General features: G+C 41.8%; 1 protein-coding gene across 1 annotated transcript in view; it reads right to left on the reverse strand.

The window, feature by feature from the left end:
- LOC133506502 (complement C3-like) overlaps nt 1-16,636 on the reverse strand; it is a 37,266-nt gene that overhangs the window by 19,629 nt on the left and 1,001 nt on the right. The window contains exons 2-20 of the mRNA XM_061830715.1: nt 16,119-16,133; nt 16,016-16,051; nt 11,148-11,183; nt 10,152-10,380; nt 9,333-9,498; nt 9,171-9,241; nt 8,999-9,090; nt 8,206-8,288; nt 8,024-8,111; nt 7,024-7,126; nt 6,827-6,941; nt 5,880-5,995; nt 5,667-5,807; nt 5,001-5,216; nt 3,803-3,994; nt 3,558-3,713; nt 1,716-1,845; nt 1,561-1,629; nt 1,170-1,427 (exon numbers count right to left, since the gene is read on the reverse strand). Of these exons, the coding sequence (XP_061686699.1) occupies nt 1,170-1,427; nt 1,561-1,629; nt 1,716-1,845; nt 3,558-3,713; nt 3,803-3,994; nt 5,001-5,216; nt 5,667-5,807; nt 5,880-5,995; nt 6,827-6,941; nt 7,024-7,126; nt 8,024-8,111; nt 8,206-8,288; nt 8,999-9,090; nt 9,171-9,241; nt 9,333-9,498; nt 10,152-10,380; nt 11,148-11,183; nt 16,016-16,051; nt 16,119-16,133 (2,312 nt within the window). The remainder of the gene's footprint in view (nt 1-1,169; nt 1,428-1,560; nt 1,630-1,715; nt 1,846-3,557; nt 3,714-3,802; nt 3,995-5,000; nt 5,217-5,666; nt 5,808-5,879; nt 5,996-6,826; nt 6,942-7,023; nt 7,127-8,023; nt 8,112-8,205; nt 8,289-8,998; nt 9,091-9,170; nt 9,242-9,332; nt 9,499-10,151; nt 10,381-11,147; nt 11,184-16,015; nt 16,052-16,118; nt 16,134-16,636) is intronic.

Genomic DNA, 16,636 nt, shown 5'->3' on the forward strand with positions numbered 1-16,636 from the left:
GTCTTACCTCTTTCCGAAAGGCAGCACAACATTGTTCCTTTCTCAGCTTCCACCACATGGTTCTCTGCTCTACCTTTGTCTTCTTAATCTTCCTACCCACCACCAGAGTCATCCTACACACTACCATCCTATGCTCTCGAGCTACACTCTCCCCTACCACTACTTTACAGTCAGTAACCTCCTTCAGATTACATCGTCTGCACAAAATATAATCCACCTGCGTGGTTCTACCTCCGTTCTTGTAGGTCACTATATGTTCCTCCCTCTTCTGGATATAAGTGTTCACTATAGCCATCTCCATCCTTTTTGCAAAGTCCACCACCATCTGCCCTTCAAAGTTCCTTTCCTGGATGCCGTACTTACCCATCACTTCTTCATCGCCCCTGTTTCCTTTACCAATATGTCCATTACAATCTGCACCAATCACAACTCTCTCGCTGTCTGGAATGCTCAGAACTACTTCATCTAGTTCCTTTCAGAATTTCTCTTTCAACTCTAGGTCACATCCTACCTCTGGGGCATAGCCACTAACCACATTATACATAACACCCTCAATTTCAAATTTTAGTCTCATCACTCGATCTGATACTCTTTTCACCTCCAAGACATTCTTAGCCAGCTCTTCCTTTAAAATAACCCCTACTCCATTTCTCTTCCCATCTACTCCGTGGTAGAATAATTTAAACCCTGCTCCCAAACTTCTAGCCTTACTACCTTTCCACCTGCTCTCTTGGATGCACAGAATATCAACCTTTCTCCTAATCATCATGTCAACCAACTCCTGAGCTTTTCCTGTCATAGTCCCAACATTCAAAGTCCCTACACTCAGTTGTAGGCTCTGTGCATTCCTCTTTTTGTTCTGACGATGGATCCGGTTCCCTCCTCTTCTTTGTCTTCGACCCACAGTAGCTGAATTTCCACCGACGCCCTGCAGGTTAGCAGTGCCGGGGGTGGGCGTTGTTAACCCGGGCCACGACCGATCCGGTATGGGATTCTTTAGATGAACGCTCATATGTGTTTGGCACAGTTTTTACGTCGGATGCCCTTCCTGACTCAACCCTCTGCATTTATCCGGGCTTGGGACCGGCCTACAGATTGCACTGGTTTGTGACCCCATAGGGCCGCATTGTTGGTGACCAATGACATCGTGATGAAAAAAAACCGCTTACTAAACATTTCTCTACTAAGGTGCAGCCGTCCGGCGAGGCGTATGGGTTGGGAGTAGGTGGTGAGCAGCGGAGTGGTGGTGGGCATCTCCGTGTCCAGAAGTTCGTTTCTGTAGGTGGCGCAACAGTAGCGGAAAGCCCGGATGCAATCCCAGCCCTCGGTGATGTAGAGCGAGCGCCGGGTGCACGAGTATGGCATGCGCACGGCCCGGAGACCGTCTTTGCAACAGCGCTGCTCCAGCTTCTCCTTGTAGTGACTCTCTGAGACACAACACGCAACGTTACATGATTGGGATAAATGACGAAATAAAGTGGTAAAATTATGATCGAATAAAATGTCATTGAGTCTAAGAACTTTGATCTTCTGAGAGTGAAAAAAGAAAGAAAAACTCACCTAGCTGAGCTTTTCGCTGTAAGAGTTCAGCAGAGCGCCTCCTTCTGCTGCTGACTGGACAGTTCAGGGCTGGAGGGAGGTGTGGCCATTATAACCAGTAGCATTATTACTATTACAGTATTATTAGTATGATTATATTTCTTACTACAATTTACCTTTCCTGGGGTCGGTTGTGAATCCGGCGTTGGAAGCGTAGAGCAGGCCGGCGTCCTGAAAGAGCCTCTTGGCATTGATCCCTCCCCCGCGCGTGCAGCCCAGATCGCCGTGCTCCACCGTTTCCCACATCTGAACGGAGAGGGAAAAAAAAAACAGATCTGGCCAATAGAGACGCAAAAGTTGAAGGAAGGTGACTGCGAATCGCCATTTTATGAGAAAAAAAAGTTCTTATATATGTAGAGAAGAAAACATTTTTTTTTTTGGGGGGGGGTTGTGATGCAAAAAATTCTTGGAGACAAACTAAAACTAATTCTTGTTTTCCTTTCGGCTTGTCCCGTTAGGGGTCGCCACAGCAAGTCATCTTTTTCCAACGAAGCCTATCTCGTGCATGGTCCCCTTGCACAGCTGCGTTGATTAGGTGGCGCACACCTGCGTCTCATTGCTGATAATTAACCCCAGTATATATAGGACCAAGCGGCCGGTCGGGCTTTGCCAGATCCTCTCCATCCATCCCTCGTTCCTGCACTCTCTCGTTTCTGATCCTGAACCCTTGTGTACTGTCCTCCGCCTGTCCTCCGACCAACCCCGTAAGCTTAACTCCCTCGACACTCCTGCTCTCTCTGACTGATCTCCTGTGTACCGATCCCTGCTTGCCCGCTGACCTGCCTTCTACACCTGACATCCGGGTTACCGCTGCTCCAGTTGACTGTCTGCCTTATCCCCGACCTTGGAACGAAGAAACAGCTTTTCAAAACTGCCTCTGCGTCTCCGGAGTCCTGCATGTGGGTACTCTCCCGCTTCGATGGGTCATGACACTCATACATGTCCTGTACTATTCTAACATATTTCTCCACCACACCAGACTTGCGCCTGCAGTACCACAGTTCCTCTCTTGGTACTCTGTCATAGGCTTTCTCTAGGTCTACAAAGACACAATGTAGGTCCTTCTGACCGTCTCTGTACTTTTCCACAAGCATCCTCAAGGCAAATAATGCATCTGTAGTACACTTTCTAGGCATGAAACCATACTGTTGGTTGCAGATACTTTCTTCTGTCCTGACTCTAGCCTCCACTACTCTTTCCCATAACTTCATTGTGTGGCTCATCATCTTTATTCCTCTGTAGTTTCCACAGTTCTGAACATCGCCTTTGTTCTTAAAAATGGGGGCTCGCACACTTTTCCTCCATTCTTCTGGCATCGTCTCTCCCGCTAGTATTCTATTGAATAAGTTGGTCAAAAACTCCACAGCCATCTCTCCAAATTGCTTCCATACCTCTACCGGTATGTCATCAGGACCAACTGCCTTTCCATTTTTCATTCTGTTCAGTGCCTTTCTGACTTCCCCCTTACTAACCATTGCCACTTCCTGGACAAAACATTTTATGAGAATAGGATGGCATTATTACAAATGTACATGAAAGGGAATTTTATAAAAATTAAGTTGCTTAATATTACAAAAATAGCGTATTCTCAAAAACAGTCACATAACATTTTACTTTTTTCCTCATGACTTTATACTCATGAAATTATTTTCATAATTTGCTCTATTTTGATAACATTTGACATTTCCAGTCAATTACATTTTTTTTTCCTCACATGGTTACTTTTGCTACTTTTTATCTCTTCTCATTATTGCACATTCACGGTCATATTCCAACTATTGCTCCCATGAAATTAAAACTTTTTTTTGTACTTCCTCAACTTTTTTCTCATCATATTTTTATTCTCATAAAACAGGAACATTCTGAGTGGAAAATTTAACATTTGGGAATGACAATGACCAGGAAGAGCGACAATGGACATGCGTATGAATCCAGAAACCCGAAAAAGAGTATCTGACCTTCCTCTGCGTGAGTCTGTCCTTCTTGAGCAGATAGACAGAGTTGTCGACGGCCACCAGGCTGACGAAGGCCCCCGGGTCACCTCGGACTTGGAACCTGAGGCTCTTTCCCGGCGTGTATTGCGACGGCTTGCGGCCTACTGGGCCCACACTCAGCTGCCGCACACATACGTTCCGGACATATTGTTGCTATTTGGTGATTTTACTCAAGTCTGAGTGTGAAAATGGAGCAGGAGGTGACTCACATCGCCAACGCAGGACGGGGCCACGTCCACCCGGATGGAATCGGCCACCACCTCCTTTTCAGGGAGACTGTAGAACGCCACAAAGCGGAAGGACGGCATCAAGTCGGGCGTGACCGTCAGACTCACGCTGGTCTCCAGCTGACCGCTCACGTCCAGTCGCTGAGCTTGTACGATCCGGCCTTTGTTGACCACCTAGCCGGGAACGAGACGGGAAACACGTCAAAACAAAAACTAGGCGGGCAGAAGAAAACCATCTACAAGAGACGCGTCTGAATATTTCTTGATGCAAGTTTTTTTTTTTTTAAACCAGAATAAATGCATATGATGAGGAAAATTGTTGTGATATTGCAATATTATTATGATTAAACAAGCATTGAAAAAGTCATGTTCAAAAATGTAGTTATAATTTTAGGTAAAAAATTCTTCCACAAAAAAATTTTCAATATCACACGGAACATCTTAATAGTACAAAAATAAAGTGTCCATTTTAAAAGGGAAATGTCTTTTTCAGAGCAAAAAGTCGTAATATAGACAATGTAGTTGTAATATTGCGAAAATAATGTCACCAAGAAAATGTTTCAAAAATATTGCTGGAATTTAAGGAGAGAAAATAAAGTTGAGCTTTTACGAGAATAATGTTGCAACGCGGTGAAAATAGTGTAAATATTGGGTTAAAAATTGAAACCTTACAAAATATAGGGGTAATGGGAAAAACTGAATATTATGAGAGCAAATTCAAAATACTGTACCACATGAGGGGAAAAGTCAGAATATCGATCCATCCATTTTCTCTGCCGCTTATCCTCACAAGGGTTGCGGGGAGTGCTGGAGCCTATCCCAGCTGTCAACGGGCAGGAGGCGGGGTACACCCTGAACTGGGTGCCAGCCAATTGCAGGGCACATAGAGACAAACAGACAAACTCACAATCACACCTTGGGGCAATTTAGAGTGTCCAATTAATGTTGCATGTTTTGGGGATGTGGGGGGGAAACCGGAGTGCCTGGAGAAAACCCACGCAGGCACGAGAGGAACATGCAAACTCCACACAGGCAGGTCGTGGATTGAATCCGGGACCTCAGAACTGTGAGGCCAACGCTTTACCGGCTGAGCCACCATGATCATAATTGTCATATTCCAAAATAAAGTTGCCGTATTCTGAGAATTATATGAAGTCTTTTCATTTGGACTGATGCAGACCAGGTAGGTGATATGTCTGATGCCCTCTCTGATGCTCTGGTCTGCGGCGGCGATGTTGAGTTTAAGGGCCAGCGTGTCTCCTGGAGATGCTGTGTTGGTGGTGGTGGAGATGTACAGGTAGTTGGGGCTTTCTCTGGAGAAGGTGAGGTACGGAAACAGGAATGTTTGGTCTTTCGCCTGCTGCTCCGGTCTAAGGCCTGGCTGTTGTGTCTCGGCCTGGAAATGCAAAAACAACTTCTCAAACCCTAGGTTTTGGTTTTGGGTTCACCGCTTTAAAGTCCTGGTCATGGCTTGTTCATGATCATGGCTTGGTTCTGATTAAGTCTTGGTTTCAACATGTCAAAGTCTTGGTCTCAAAATCTCAAAGTCTTGGTCAAGACCAAGACTAGTTTAAAACAAACATTGTAGGAAGTTGAGACCATGTCAAGACCATTTCTTGGTTTCAACTCTCAACACCTTCAAAGGCTTGATCTTGAGTTGTTCTGAGCCCCTCAAAGTCTTGATCATGACTTCGTCTCAGTCTTGACTCATTGTGAACTCTCTCTCTTAGTCTTGCTTGGTCTCAACTCTTTAAAGCCTTGGACTTTGTCTCATCTAGTTAAGGTCTTTACTTTTTCTGGGCCTGATTTTAACTGTCCAACATCCTGGTTGTGGTGTTTTTCTTACGGCAAGGGCCTGGAGGTGACTTTTAGGCATGTTCACTGTGATCCTGGTTGTGCCCGAGCTGACCATCACAGGATCCTGCAGAAGGTTCACCTTCACTGGGACATTACGAGCCGGGGAACCATCGTGGTGACTCACTTGAATCTGAGGACACACAAAGAACATTTTCTTGTATAGCTGAAGGTACTCAACAGATGAACATGATTACAAACTTACAGTAAAGTCAAAGGGTAGTCCCGGTTTGAAGTACTTGACTAAGTCTTTAAATGACAGGACATAGGGAGAGTCCACAATATTGATGCCTGTCTTCTCTGCTTCTACCAGATCACCTCCTTCACAAGTGGAAAAATAAAGTCAAAAAATTAAAATGACTTCACAACAGCATCAAAACTCTTGACTAGATCGCTCAAAGTTTTGGTCTCAATGTCTGTTCTCCTCAAAGACTTGGTCTTGTATTGGTCTTAATGTCACAAAATCTTGGTCCTAACTTTGTATCAATTCCTTTCTCACAACTCTGGTCTTGACTTGGTCTCAACCTCTCAAAGTCTTGATAGTACGTTTCTTCACAAATCTTTGGTCTTTATTTTATCTCAAGTCGGTAAACTCCTGGTCTTTAGAGGCTTGCTATCCCTCAAAATTTTTAGTCTTGAACTAGTCTCAATTTCTCAAACTCTTTTTTTTTTTTAACTCCTCAAAGTTTTGAGCTGAACTCCTTTAATTATTTGTCTTGATATTGTCTCAACTCCTAAAATTCTTGGTCTTTACCTAATCTCAACTACTACTCATTTGGTTTCAACACCTTCCTTAAATTCTTGATCTTGGTCTCAACCCATAAAGGCTTCATCTTGACTTGGTCTCAATTGTCAAACTCTTGTTCTTGTCTTGCTCTCACCTCCTCAATGTCTTGGTCTCAACCTAAGCACAACACCTCAAAGTTGTGGTATTGACCTGTTCTTAACGTGTCAAAGTCTTTGGTCTTGATTCTTCAATTGCAAGGTCATGACTTGTTTTCAGGTTCTATAACATCTAAGTTTTGACCTGGTCTCAACACCGAAAGCTTGTCTTTGATTTAATCTTGTTTTATACGGTCTTAATTTCAAGACTACATTCTGGATTTAAGACTACTTTCTGGAACTATCATATGGAACCACCGACGCCCTTACCTGTCTTGGTGAGGACAGATGCTTTGACGTAGACTGAGTTTCCCACCAAAGTTCTGACATTGGGGTATGCTGCTTTCAATTCGTCCAGACTCAACTTGACAATTCCACCCTCCAGCTACAAGCATCACAATCCAAAATGAAAAGCTGAAGTTTTCTCTTGGCTTCTCTTAATTGATGTTTCTTTTGGAGTAACTCACATTTGAGACCTGTTTCACTGAAGGCAACCTTCTCATCTCCTTGTTGACGTTCACCCCAAATGACACGTAGGCTGTCCCCTGAACCGGCTCCCCGTACAGATACCTTAACACAAAACCCTTATATTTTACTCACTTCAGTAGATGAAAACAATATAGAAGGATAAAAAATGTTCTCTATTTAAAAAAGAATCATATTTGTAAATGATTCAAGTCTGGGTAGTTCTGGGTGGTGGACTGTGAGCCACTACCCCTGACCTGGACTAAAAATGAGGACAAAAAGTTGCTGTGTTTGCTCTTGCCCAATATGCCACCAAAGTTGTTGTTTTTTAAATGTCTTCTAACCCCATTACCATTTTATTTTTTTTTTTTTTTGGACATTCCTTTGAGATGTAGTCTCATTTTCGAGGGAGTGCTAAGAAATATACAGAAAATAAAACAAACCTTACATGATAACAATACACACTAAACATGAAAACACATTCCTCTACCACTACCACAACCCAAATGGACCAAATCCAAATGAATCCAGCCAAACCCATGGATGAGAAGGAAAACTCAAGTAGCGTAGAACAGAGAAGATTGTAAAACTGCCTGGTGGCGTACTAGCTATTTTAAAAGGGGCAGGTTGGGAACCAAACCGCCAATGGGTTTGTGGAAAGGTGAGCTGTAAATTAAGGCTGACATTCATTTTCCGCTGCCAAGTAATTTACCTCAGGTAAAATCTTGTTTTTAACTGACACTGAGAGGAGAGAAGAAGGCGGCGATCATTACTCCAGTTTTCTTAATCAGTGTGCGTTGGTCAAATGACTGAAGGGCTCGTTTACTAATGATGCCATTGGAAATCACTTCATTTCTTGCCCCGCAGAAATTGGTGTGAGGTCACGGTGAAATAGTCGATACAGTAAAAACTAAAAATCTGCGACATTACCGAGGTGCGAATGAAACACTGTAATTCCACGTTTCTTGCCGTAATAGGACAAAGTTGCATCCATGTGTCTACCTGGCCCAGATCTCCACTTCCAGTTCATTATCATCAAGGCTCAGAAAGGACTTCTTAGGTGACAAGGTCACATTGAAGGCGGGCAGTACTGAAACATAAATGCAATTCAAAATCTGTGGTGTTCTAAAATCACGGTCAGATTGAAAACATGGGAGAAAAGACGGTTGTCGACGTGTGCGTACCGTATTTCTTCACCTCAAACTGTGAGGTGAAGGTGTTCTGCTTCCAGTGGTCAAACTTGGCAATCACCTTCCACATGCCTTCACTGGAAAAAATAATACACATATTTAGAGTCATTATTTGCATTTTAGTTGCTTAATGTTACACTCAAAAGTCTTATCTTGACATGGTTCCGACCCTTATAAGTCTTGGGCTCAACTTGGGTTTTGCTCTTGGCCCGAGCTCAGCCTTTGAAAATGTTGACCTTTACTTGTCTCGAGCCAAAAATCTCTTGCTATGAACATTTTAGAATCCTGCTTTTGACCTGATCTCCTCAAGGTTTTCTCCTCAACTTCTTGGTCTGGACTTCATCTCAACTCTCAAGTCTTGTGCCTGACCTCTAAATTACTTAAAGTCTCATTCCTGACATGGTCTCCACCCCTCTAGGTTTTGGTATTGACTAAGTCTCGAGTCCGCAAAATCTCTTTTTTTTCTACATTATGGCTTCAATTCCTCAAAGTTTTGGTCTTGACCTTTCAAAAATTCATCTTGACTTAGCCTCGAGTCTTAAAAGACTAGTTCTTGGTCTGTACTCCTTGTAGTCTTGGTCTTGACTTGATCTGGACTGTAAAACATCTTTGTTGTGACTTGGTCTTAACTCCTCAGTCGTAGTTTTTACTCTTCAAAGTTTTGTAGTCAGTTTCTCATATTTATGACTTGACGATCAAAATCGCCATCTCAACCCGATCTCAAGGTTTCCAAGTTTTGTTTTTGTTTTGGAGTTCAAGAAATTTCAGCTCACATCAAATTACTTACTTAGCCATTTCTGTGAGGTAAAAAGAGTCTGTAAAGACTCCTGAAGAAGCCTTGGTCCTCAAAACTTGCTTCACCACCACTCCTTCTGGATTCTGTCACACACCAGCATTAATTCATATTAAACAAATTATGTGTAAAAATTATATAAACAATGCCTTTTTTTCCCCCTGACCTGTATGTCTACTGTCAGAGATGTGTCTAAAGCCTTGAAGGACAGGGACGACACATACGCTCGTAAGCGCACTGAGGAGGAAGAAATATGAAGTTGTCCCAATATTTGTGATGTACAGTATTGGTTTTTTTTTTTTTTTTTTTTTTTTTTTTCAAGCCTGACCCTCATCTCCGGGGTTGTAGATGGGCTTGTCCGTCTGGATGAAGATGTATCCGGAGTGGAAGGACACCATGACGGTCTTTTCCTCCTCATGGTGCTCACCAAACTTGACCATCAATACCACATACTTGTTCTTTGTCTCGTCACGATTCAACGGACCGGAGGGAATCTGAAAGAAAACCACAAGTATCGCAGTGAAAGCTGTGAAGTTTTTTTTTTTTCCAGCATTAATGAGGTCATAGATGTTAAAATGCATTCTGAAAAGGAAATATCTGAAGTACGCTTTGATTTGGGGGTACCACTATGCTTTATGTCATTGTCATTCAGTTTTTGTACTTCTGAGGTTCCAGTTAAAGGAACCTTCCATTTAAGACAACCCTCATGCTACATTCTGAACTCGACCTTCAATTGCAGTCTCTTAAAGACACATTTTAAAGAGGTTGTGATTTTAGATCTTCCCTTATTATTCTGAAAAAATCAACCTTCAAATGCATCCTTTAAGAAGGCTGGGATTTAGGAGCGCCTTCTGGCCAGGTTTTGATGTCAAACTGTCTCTTCAGGACACATTTGAAGGAGCCTTTGATCTTCAAACTTTCACTGACTGCATTTGAAGGCACCTTCAATTTGGGAACAACTTCATACTGCTTTTTGACATGATCTATTTCCAAATGCCTTCGCTAAAAGGGACGCGTTTCAAAAAGAAGCCTTCGATTTGAGACCTGGAGGCTGCATTATGACATCATCTTTCTTCAAATGCTGCATTCACAATCACACTTGGATCTCATCTCAGGACAACTGGAAAGGGGGCGGGCGTGCTTTCACCTGGACAGACTTAAGGGTGTGGAAGCTGTTGCTCTGGTCCAGGGTGACCCGGTCTGTGAAGATCGTGGTGGTCTTGGTGGAGTCGAGAACGGTGATGGCCACATCAACGGGGCTGATGATGCCTTCCGCTTGCAGGTAGATATTTTCCGGGCTGTCAGCCCTCAGCAGGTCTGGGGCCACTAATGTGAACCTAAAATTTGTTGTTGCCTCAACTTGTGGATTGGGGGGGCTGTTGCGGTAGAGAAAAAAGTGGCCCTTTGAACATTTATGTTTTTAGGAGTCCTGTACTTTTGTCTTTTCCTTGAAATAAAATGATCAAATAAAATAATAAAGACTCATGAAGTCTTCCTTTCATTGATTTAGAACCGACTACAAAATTAAAAAACATTAGTAAAATGATTCATGTTTTTTTAATAATCCGTCACCTGAGTTAATAATAAAATAAAAAATCTAGCAAAATAAACAATTTTGGATACATTTAACACATTTTCAATCCATTTTATGAAATCATGTTTTCATTTGTTTATTATAAATGAAAGAAAACAGGAAGAAAATTGTACACAATATACATTTCATATAATTAACATTTTCTTCATTTTAATAATGTATACATTTTTATTGTACATAAAATAAAAATAGCGAAATTTAAAAAATACATATAGTAGCTGTAGAGTACATATTTTAATGCATTTGATTAAATGGTTGATTAATTAAATTCACAATAGATATTTTAAAATGATATTTAAAAAAAAAAAAAAAAGAATTTTTTATTCCTAAAATATGACATATTTTACAATGACCTTTGACTTTTTTTTTCTCTTTGCTTTTAACTTTATCTATGAATGAACGAAGTGGGCACCCCAACTCTGGATGCTCACGACTCGTAGCTACAGCTGCTGGCTAGCCGCCATATTCCCATTTGGTTCTGTTTTGAAGGATGAGTTGAAGAACAAAAACAACAAGGTTTAAATGAGAGAGTAGTGAAGGAGAAAATACCTTGGAACATCAACGTGTGATCCCTCCTTGTGAGACCTGTAAAGAGAACTCTACATTGTTGTCATGTGGCTCTGTGTCTGTGAGGCTTCAAATGCAGCCTTGAGAGGCCAGATTTGACGTGGTCTTCAAAAGTCAGTCAACCTTTAAATGGGTCCTTCAAGGTCAAGTATCGTGAAATTGATCATTTTTAGTATGTTATTAATGAAAAAACGGCAGCCGGTATGGACCCATCCGTTTTTTCACCACAAAACATGATTTTGACACATTTGGCTTTTTGTCACTGCCGCCATGAAAATCCTTTCCAGGGATTTGTTTACGATATGCAGGAAGTGACGTTGGAGGTAGTAGCGCGCTCAAGTGGACTCATTTGTTTCTTTTAGTTTTACCTGTGGAATGATACAGTGAAGAAAATAAGTATTTGAACACACTGCTATTTTGCAAGTTCTCCCACTTCGGAATCATGGAGGGGTCTGAAATTTTTATTGTAAGTGCACTTCCACTGTGAGAGAGATAATCTAAAAAGAAAAATCCAGAAATCACAATGTAGGATTTTTTGATGATTTGTGTGATACAGCTGCAAATAAGTATTTGAACACCAGAGAAAACCAATGTTAATATTTGGTACAGTAGCCTTTGTTTGCAATTAAAGAAGGACCAACCTCTTCTGTAGTTGTTCACCAGGTTTGCACACACTGCAGGAGGGATTTTGCCCACTCTTCCACACAGATATTGTCTAGATCAGACAGGCTTCTGGACTGTCGCTGAGAAACACATAGTATCAGCTCCCTCTAAAGATTTTCTATTGGGTTTATGTCTGGAGACGGGTTCGGTCACGCCAGAACCTTGATATGCTTCTTACGGAGCGACTCCTTGGTTTTCCTGGCTGTGTGCTTCGGATCATTGTCATGTTGAAAGACCCAGCCAAGACCCATCTTCAATGCTCTGACTGAGGGAAAGAGGTTGTTCCCCAAAATCTCACAATACGTGGCCGCGGTCATCCTCTCCTTAATACAGTGCAGTTGTCCTGTCCCATGTGCAGAAAAACACCCCAAAAGCATGATGCTACCACCCCCATGCCTCATAGTGGGGATGGTGTTCTTGGGATGGAACTCATCGTTTGTCTTCAAACACTGTTAGTGGAATAATGACCAAAAAGTTCAATTTTGGTCTCATCTGACCACAAAACCTTCTTCCATGACTCCTCTGTATCATCCAGATGATCATTGGAAAACATAAGACGGGCTTTGACGTGTGCTGGTGAAAGCAGGGGAACCTTCCATGCCATGCATGATTTCAAACCATGACGTCTGAGTGTATTACCAACAGTCACCTGGGAAACGGTGGTCCCAGCTCTTTTCAGGTCATTGACCAAGTCCTGTCATCTAGTCCTGGGCTGATTCCTCACCTTTCTAAGGATGACTGAGATCCCACGAGGTGATATCTTGTAAGGGGCGCCACTCCGATTGAGATTGACCGTCATGTTTAGCTTCTTCCATTTTCTAATGATTGCTCCAACAGTGGACCTCTTTTCACCAAGCTGCATGGCAATTTCTCCGTAGCCCTTTCCAGCCATGTGGAGTTGTACAATTTTGTCTCTGGTGTCTTTGGACAGCTCTTTGGTCTTGGCAATGTTACAAGTTTGACTCTTACTTATTGTATGGTTGTGGACAGGTGTCTATACAACTAATGACCTCACACAGGTGCATCTGATTCAGGATACTACATGGAGTGGAGGTGGACTTTTAAAGGCGGACTCACAGATCTTTGAGGGTCAGAATTCTCGCTGATAGACAGGTGTTCAAATACTTATTTGCAGCTGTAGCACACAAATAAATTGTTTAAAAAGTCCTACATTGTGATTTCTGGATTTTTCCTTTTAGATGATCTTTCTCACAGTGAACATGCACCTATGATGAAAATTTCAGACCCCTCCATTTTTTTCTAAGTGGGGGAACGTGTAATATAGCAGGGTGTTTAAATACTTATTTTCTTCACTGTAGCTCATTGTTACTTCGTGTTAGCCAAAATGCTGGCTCGTTGCATTGCTGGATATAGCTTGAACACCTGGAAGGATGGATTTACCCTTCATAAGTTTCCCGGTTCGTCGTGAAAATTTTGTTGCACGGGTGCAAAGGACGAGAGCTTCATGGGTTCCAAATGACAGGTGTGTATACAGCTACTAAAAAAAAAAAAAATAATAGTTTGGGGGGGCAACACGTAATCCGTCTCTCATAACGTAACGAAAGATCCACGTATGTATGACAGGGGTGCTGAATTCTCAGACAACATTCCATGGTCCAGTATAGGTTTAGTTAGCGTTTTATCGCGTATTTGGGTTATTTAACAAAAAATATGGTTAAGGGGTGTAGTCACGGACTTTGTAATAGTGACGACAGGTATCCTGAAAGGCTAGTTGGTGGAGTTCAATTCGTACCCTTTCCAAAACCGAAGACCCAGTACGAAAAATGCCTTCGATGGATCAAACTTTGTGGAAGACCGCATCATCAACTAAATCCATCTAATATCAACCGGAACACATGTTTGCACGAAAGTATGCCCTATATTTGATTTTCAATACATGTCTCGTATAAATGAATTTGAAGTTCTTCGCTAGCATAACACTGCTGCGTGTGAACGATTGACACACTTATTCTTTGTTGAGTGATATTTAGCGATGATCGGACTGCACAAACATATCGATTTCTTGCTGGCTCGCGGCCGAAAGTTAACCAGACTGTGTTTGCAGGAAGATATGCCCTAAATTTGATTTTTAATACACGTCTCGTATAAATGAATGAGACGTTCTCCGCTAGCATAACATTGCTGCGTGTGAACGATTGACAGACTTATTCTTTGTTGAGCGATATTTAGCGACGATCGGACTGCAAAAACGTGTCGCTTTCTTGCTGGCTCGCGGTCGAAGCTTAACCAGACTGTGTTTGCATGAAGACATGCCCTAAATTTGATTTTTAATACACGTCTCGTATAAATGAATGAGACGTTCTCCGCTAGCATAACATTGCTGCGTGTGAACGATTGACAGACTTATTCTTTGTTGAGCGATATTAGCGATGATCAGACGCACAAACGTATTGATTTCTTGCTGGCTCGCGGCCAGAAGCTTAACCAGACTGTGTTTTCACGAAGATATGCCCAATATGTGATTTTTAATACACGTCTCGTATAAATGAATGAGACGTTCTCCGCTAGCATAACACTGCTACATGTGAACGATTGACACACTTATTCTTTGTTGAGCGATATTTAGCGATGATCGTACTGCACAAACGTATCGATTTCTTGCTGGCTCGCGGCCGAAAGTTAACCAGACTGTGTTTGGAGAAGATAAGCCCTAAATTTGATTTTTAATACACGTCTCGTATAAATGAATGAGACGTTCTCCGCTAGCATAACATTGCTGCGTGTGAACGATTGACAGACTTATTCTTTGTTGAGCGATATTTAGCGATGATCAGACTGCACAAACGTATTGATTTCTTGCTGGCTCGCGGCCAGAAGCTTAACCAGACTGTGTTTTCACGAAGATATGCCCAATATGTGATTTTTAATACACGTCTCGTATAAATGAATGAGACGTTCTCCGCTAGCATAACACTGCTACATGTGAACAATTGACACACTTATTCTTTGTTGAGCGATATTTAGCGATGATCGGACTGCACAAACATATCAATTTCTTGCTGGCTCGCGGCCGAAAGTTAACCAGACTGTGTTTGCAGGAAGACATGCCCTAAATTTGATTTTTAATACACGTCTCGTATAAATGAATGAGACGTTCTCCGCTAGCATAACATTGCTGCGTGTGAACGATTGACAGACTTATTCTTTGTTGAGCGATATTTAGCGATGATCGGACTGCACAAACGTATTGATTTCTTGCTGGCTCGCGGCCAGAAGCTTAACCAGACTGTGTTTTCACGAAGATATGCCCAATATGTGATTTTTAATACACGTCTCGTATAAATGAATGAGACGTTCTCCGCTAGCATAACACTGCTACGTGTGAACGATTGACACACTTATTCTTTGTTGAGCGATATTTAGCGATGATCGTACTGCACAAACGTATCGATTTCTTGCTGGCTCGCGGCCGAAAGTTAACCAGACTGTGTTTGGAGGAAGATAAGCCCTAAATTTGATTTTTAATACACGTCTCGTATAAATGAATGAGACGTTCTCCGCTAGCATAACATTGCTACGTGTGAATGATTGAATGAAATCAGAAGCATGGCGTCTCTCTCAGTTAAGAATGTATTGTATTTAGAATCTATAATATATCGTTGATTTGAATGAAATCAGAAGCATGGAGTCCGTCTCAGTTCAGAATGTACTGTATGTTATTGTATTTGCCATTTTTACTGTTTGTCTTACGTCAGCGCACGTGGTGTGACGTCACTTCAGGAGGCGTGGTTAAGTGCCCTGTACGGAGGGGTCAATTGTGAGTTGTTCTCTTCTTCGAAAAGAGCTGCCGTGGCTGAAGGGACATGTCCCACAGGAGGTGCCACAGCGTGTTTTCAATGGCGAATGTCCGGGGTAATGTCACGGACAGTAGATGCAACAAATATGGCAACCACTTGGATGTCAAATGACACTTCCGCAACTTTGCGCATGGATGACGTGCTCTCGGCTCATATTTATTTGTTGTATGGACATTGAAGTGGATAATGTTATATGTATTTTTTTATTACAATATCTATTTTAGAATGTTTATAGGGATGACACTTGACCTTTTAAGGCTGCTTTTGAAGGAACCTTTAGCTTGAGAAAGCGGATCAAAAAACTATTTGCTTTTTTTCAGGTTGTCGTTGATGGCCAAATATTGAAATGAATGCACTGCAGTCACTTACCTGAAACGTTTGAAAAAATCTCCCAGATCTAGGTCTCTGCAGAGAAAACTCACCATTTAAAATCCAACCATCCCCACCACCTCCTTAATCCATCAAAACTTACTTGAATATTTTTTTTCTGCAAAGAGCACATAGGCAGATTAGTGGTCAGCTCGGAGGTGAAATTTTAATAGCAATTTAGCCAGTGGTAGGTGGTGCGTTTGGTACCTGAGCCCCCACAATCACGTCAATTATATATTAAAGAAAAAAAAAAAACCCCCACACACACACTGTAAAAATGTAATTGTGTGTTGCAGCATGTAAATGTGCCACATGCCTCATTTAGCCAGGTTTGCAATCAATACTAATCCGATAACAAGACAAAAACATAAACATTATTTTTAAATGTACAGTATTCGTGTTAGCAGATTGTCGCAAACATATACGTACTTTAGTCAGACAGCTTGGCTCTGACCAACCAGTGGAGAGAAAAAGGCTGATGTCATCAAGGGATACCAGTAACATGTCATGTTTTCCTTCAGTTAGCTGTTTTTTTTTCCTTAAAATTGGGTTATGAAATAGTATCTTTCATTCATAAATCTAAATAAATTGAATTTATTCTTTGAAAATAATAAAATAAAA

This window comes from Syngnathoides biaculeatus, chromosome 9, assembly GCF_019802595.1.
Source record: "Syngnathoides biaculeatus isolate LvHL_M chromosome 9, ASM1980259v1, whole genome shotgun sequence".
NCBI classification, from domain to species: domain Eukaryota; kingdom Metazoa; phylum Chordata; class Actinopteri; order Syngnathiformes; family Syngnathidae; genus Syngnathoides; species Syngnathoides biaculeatus.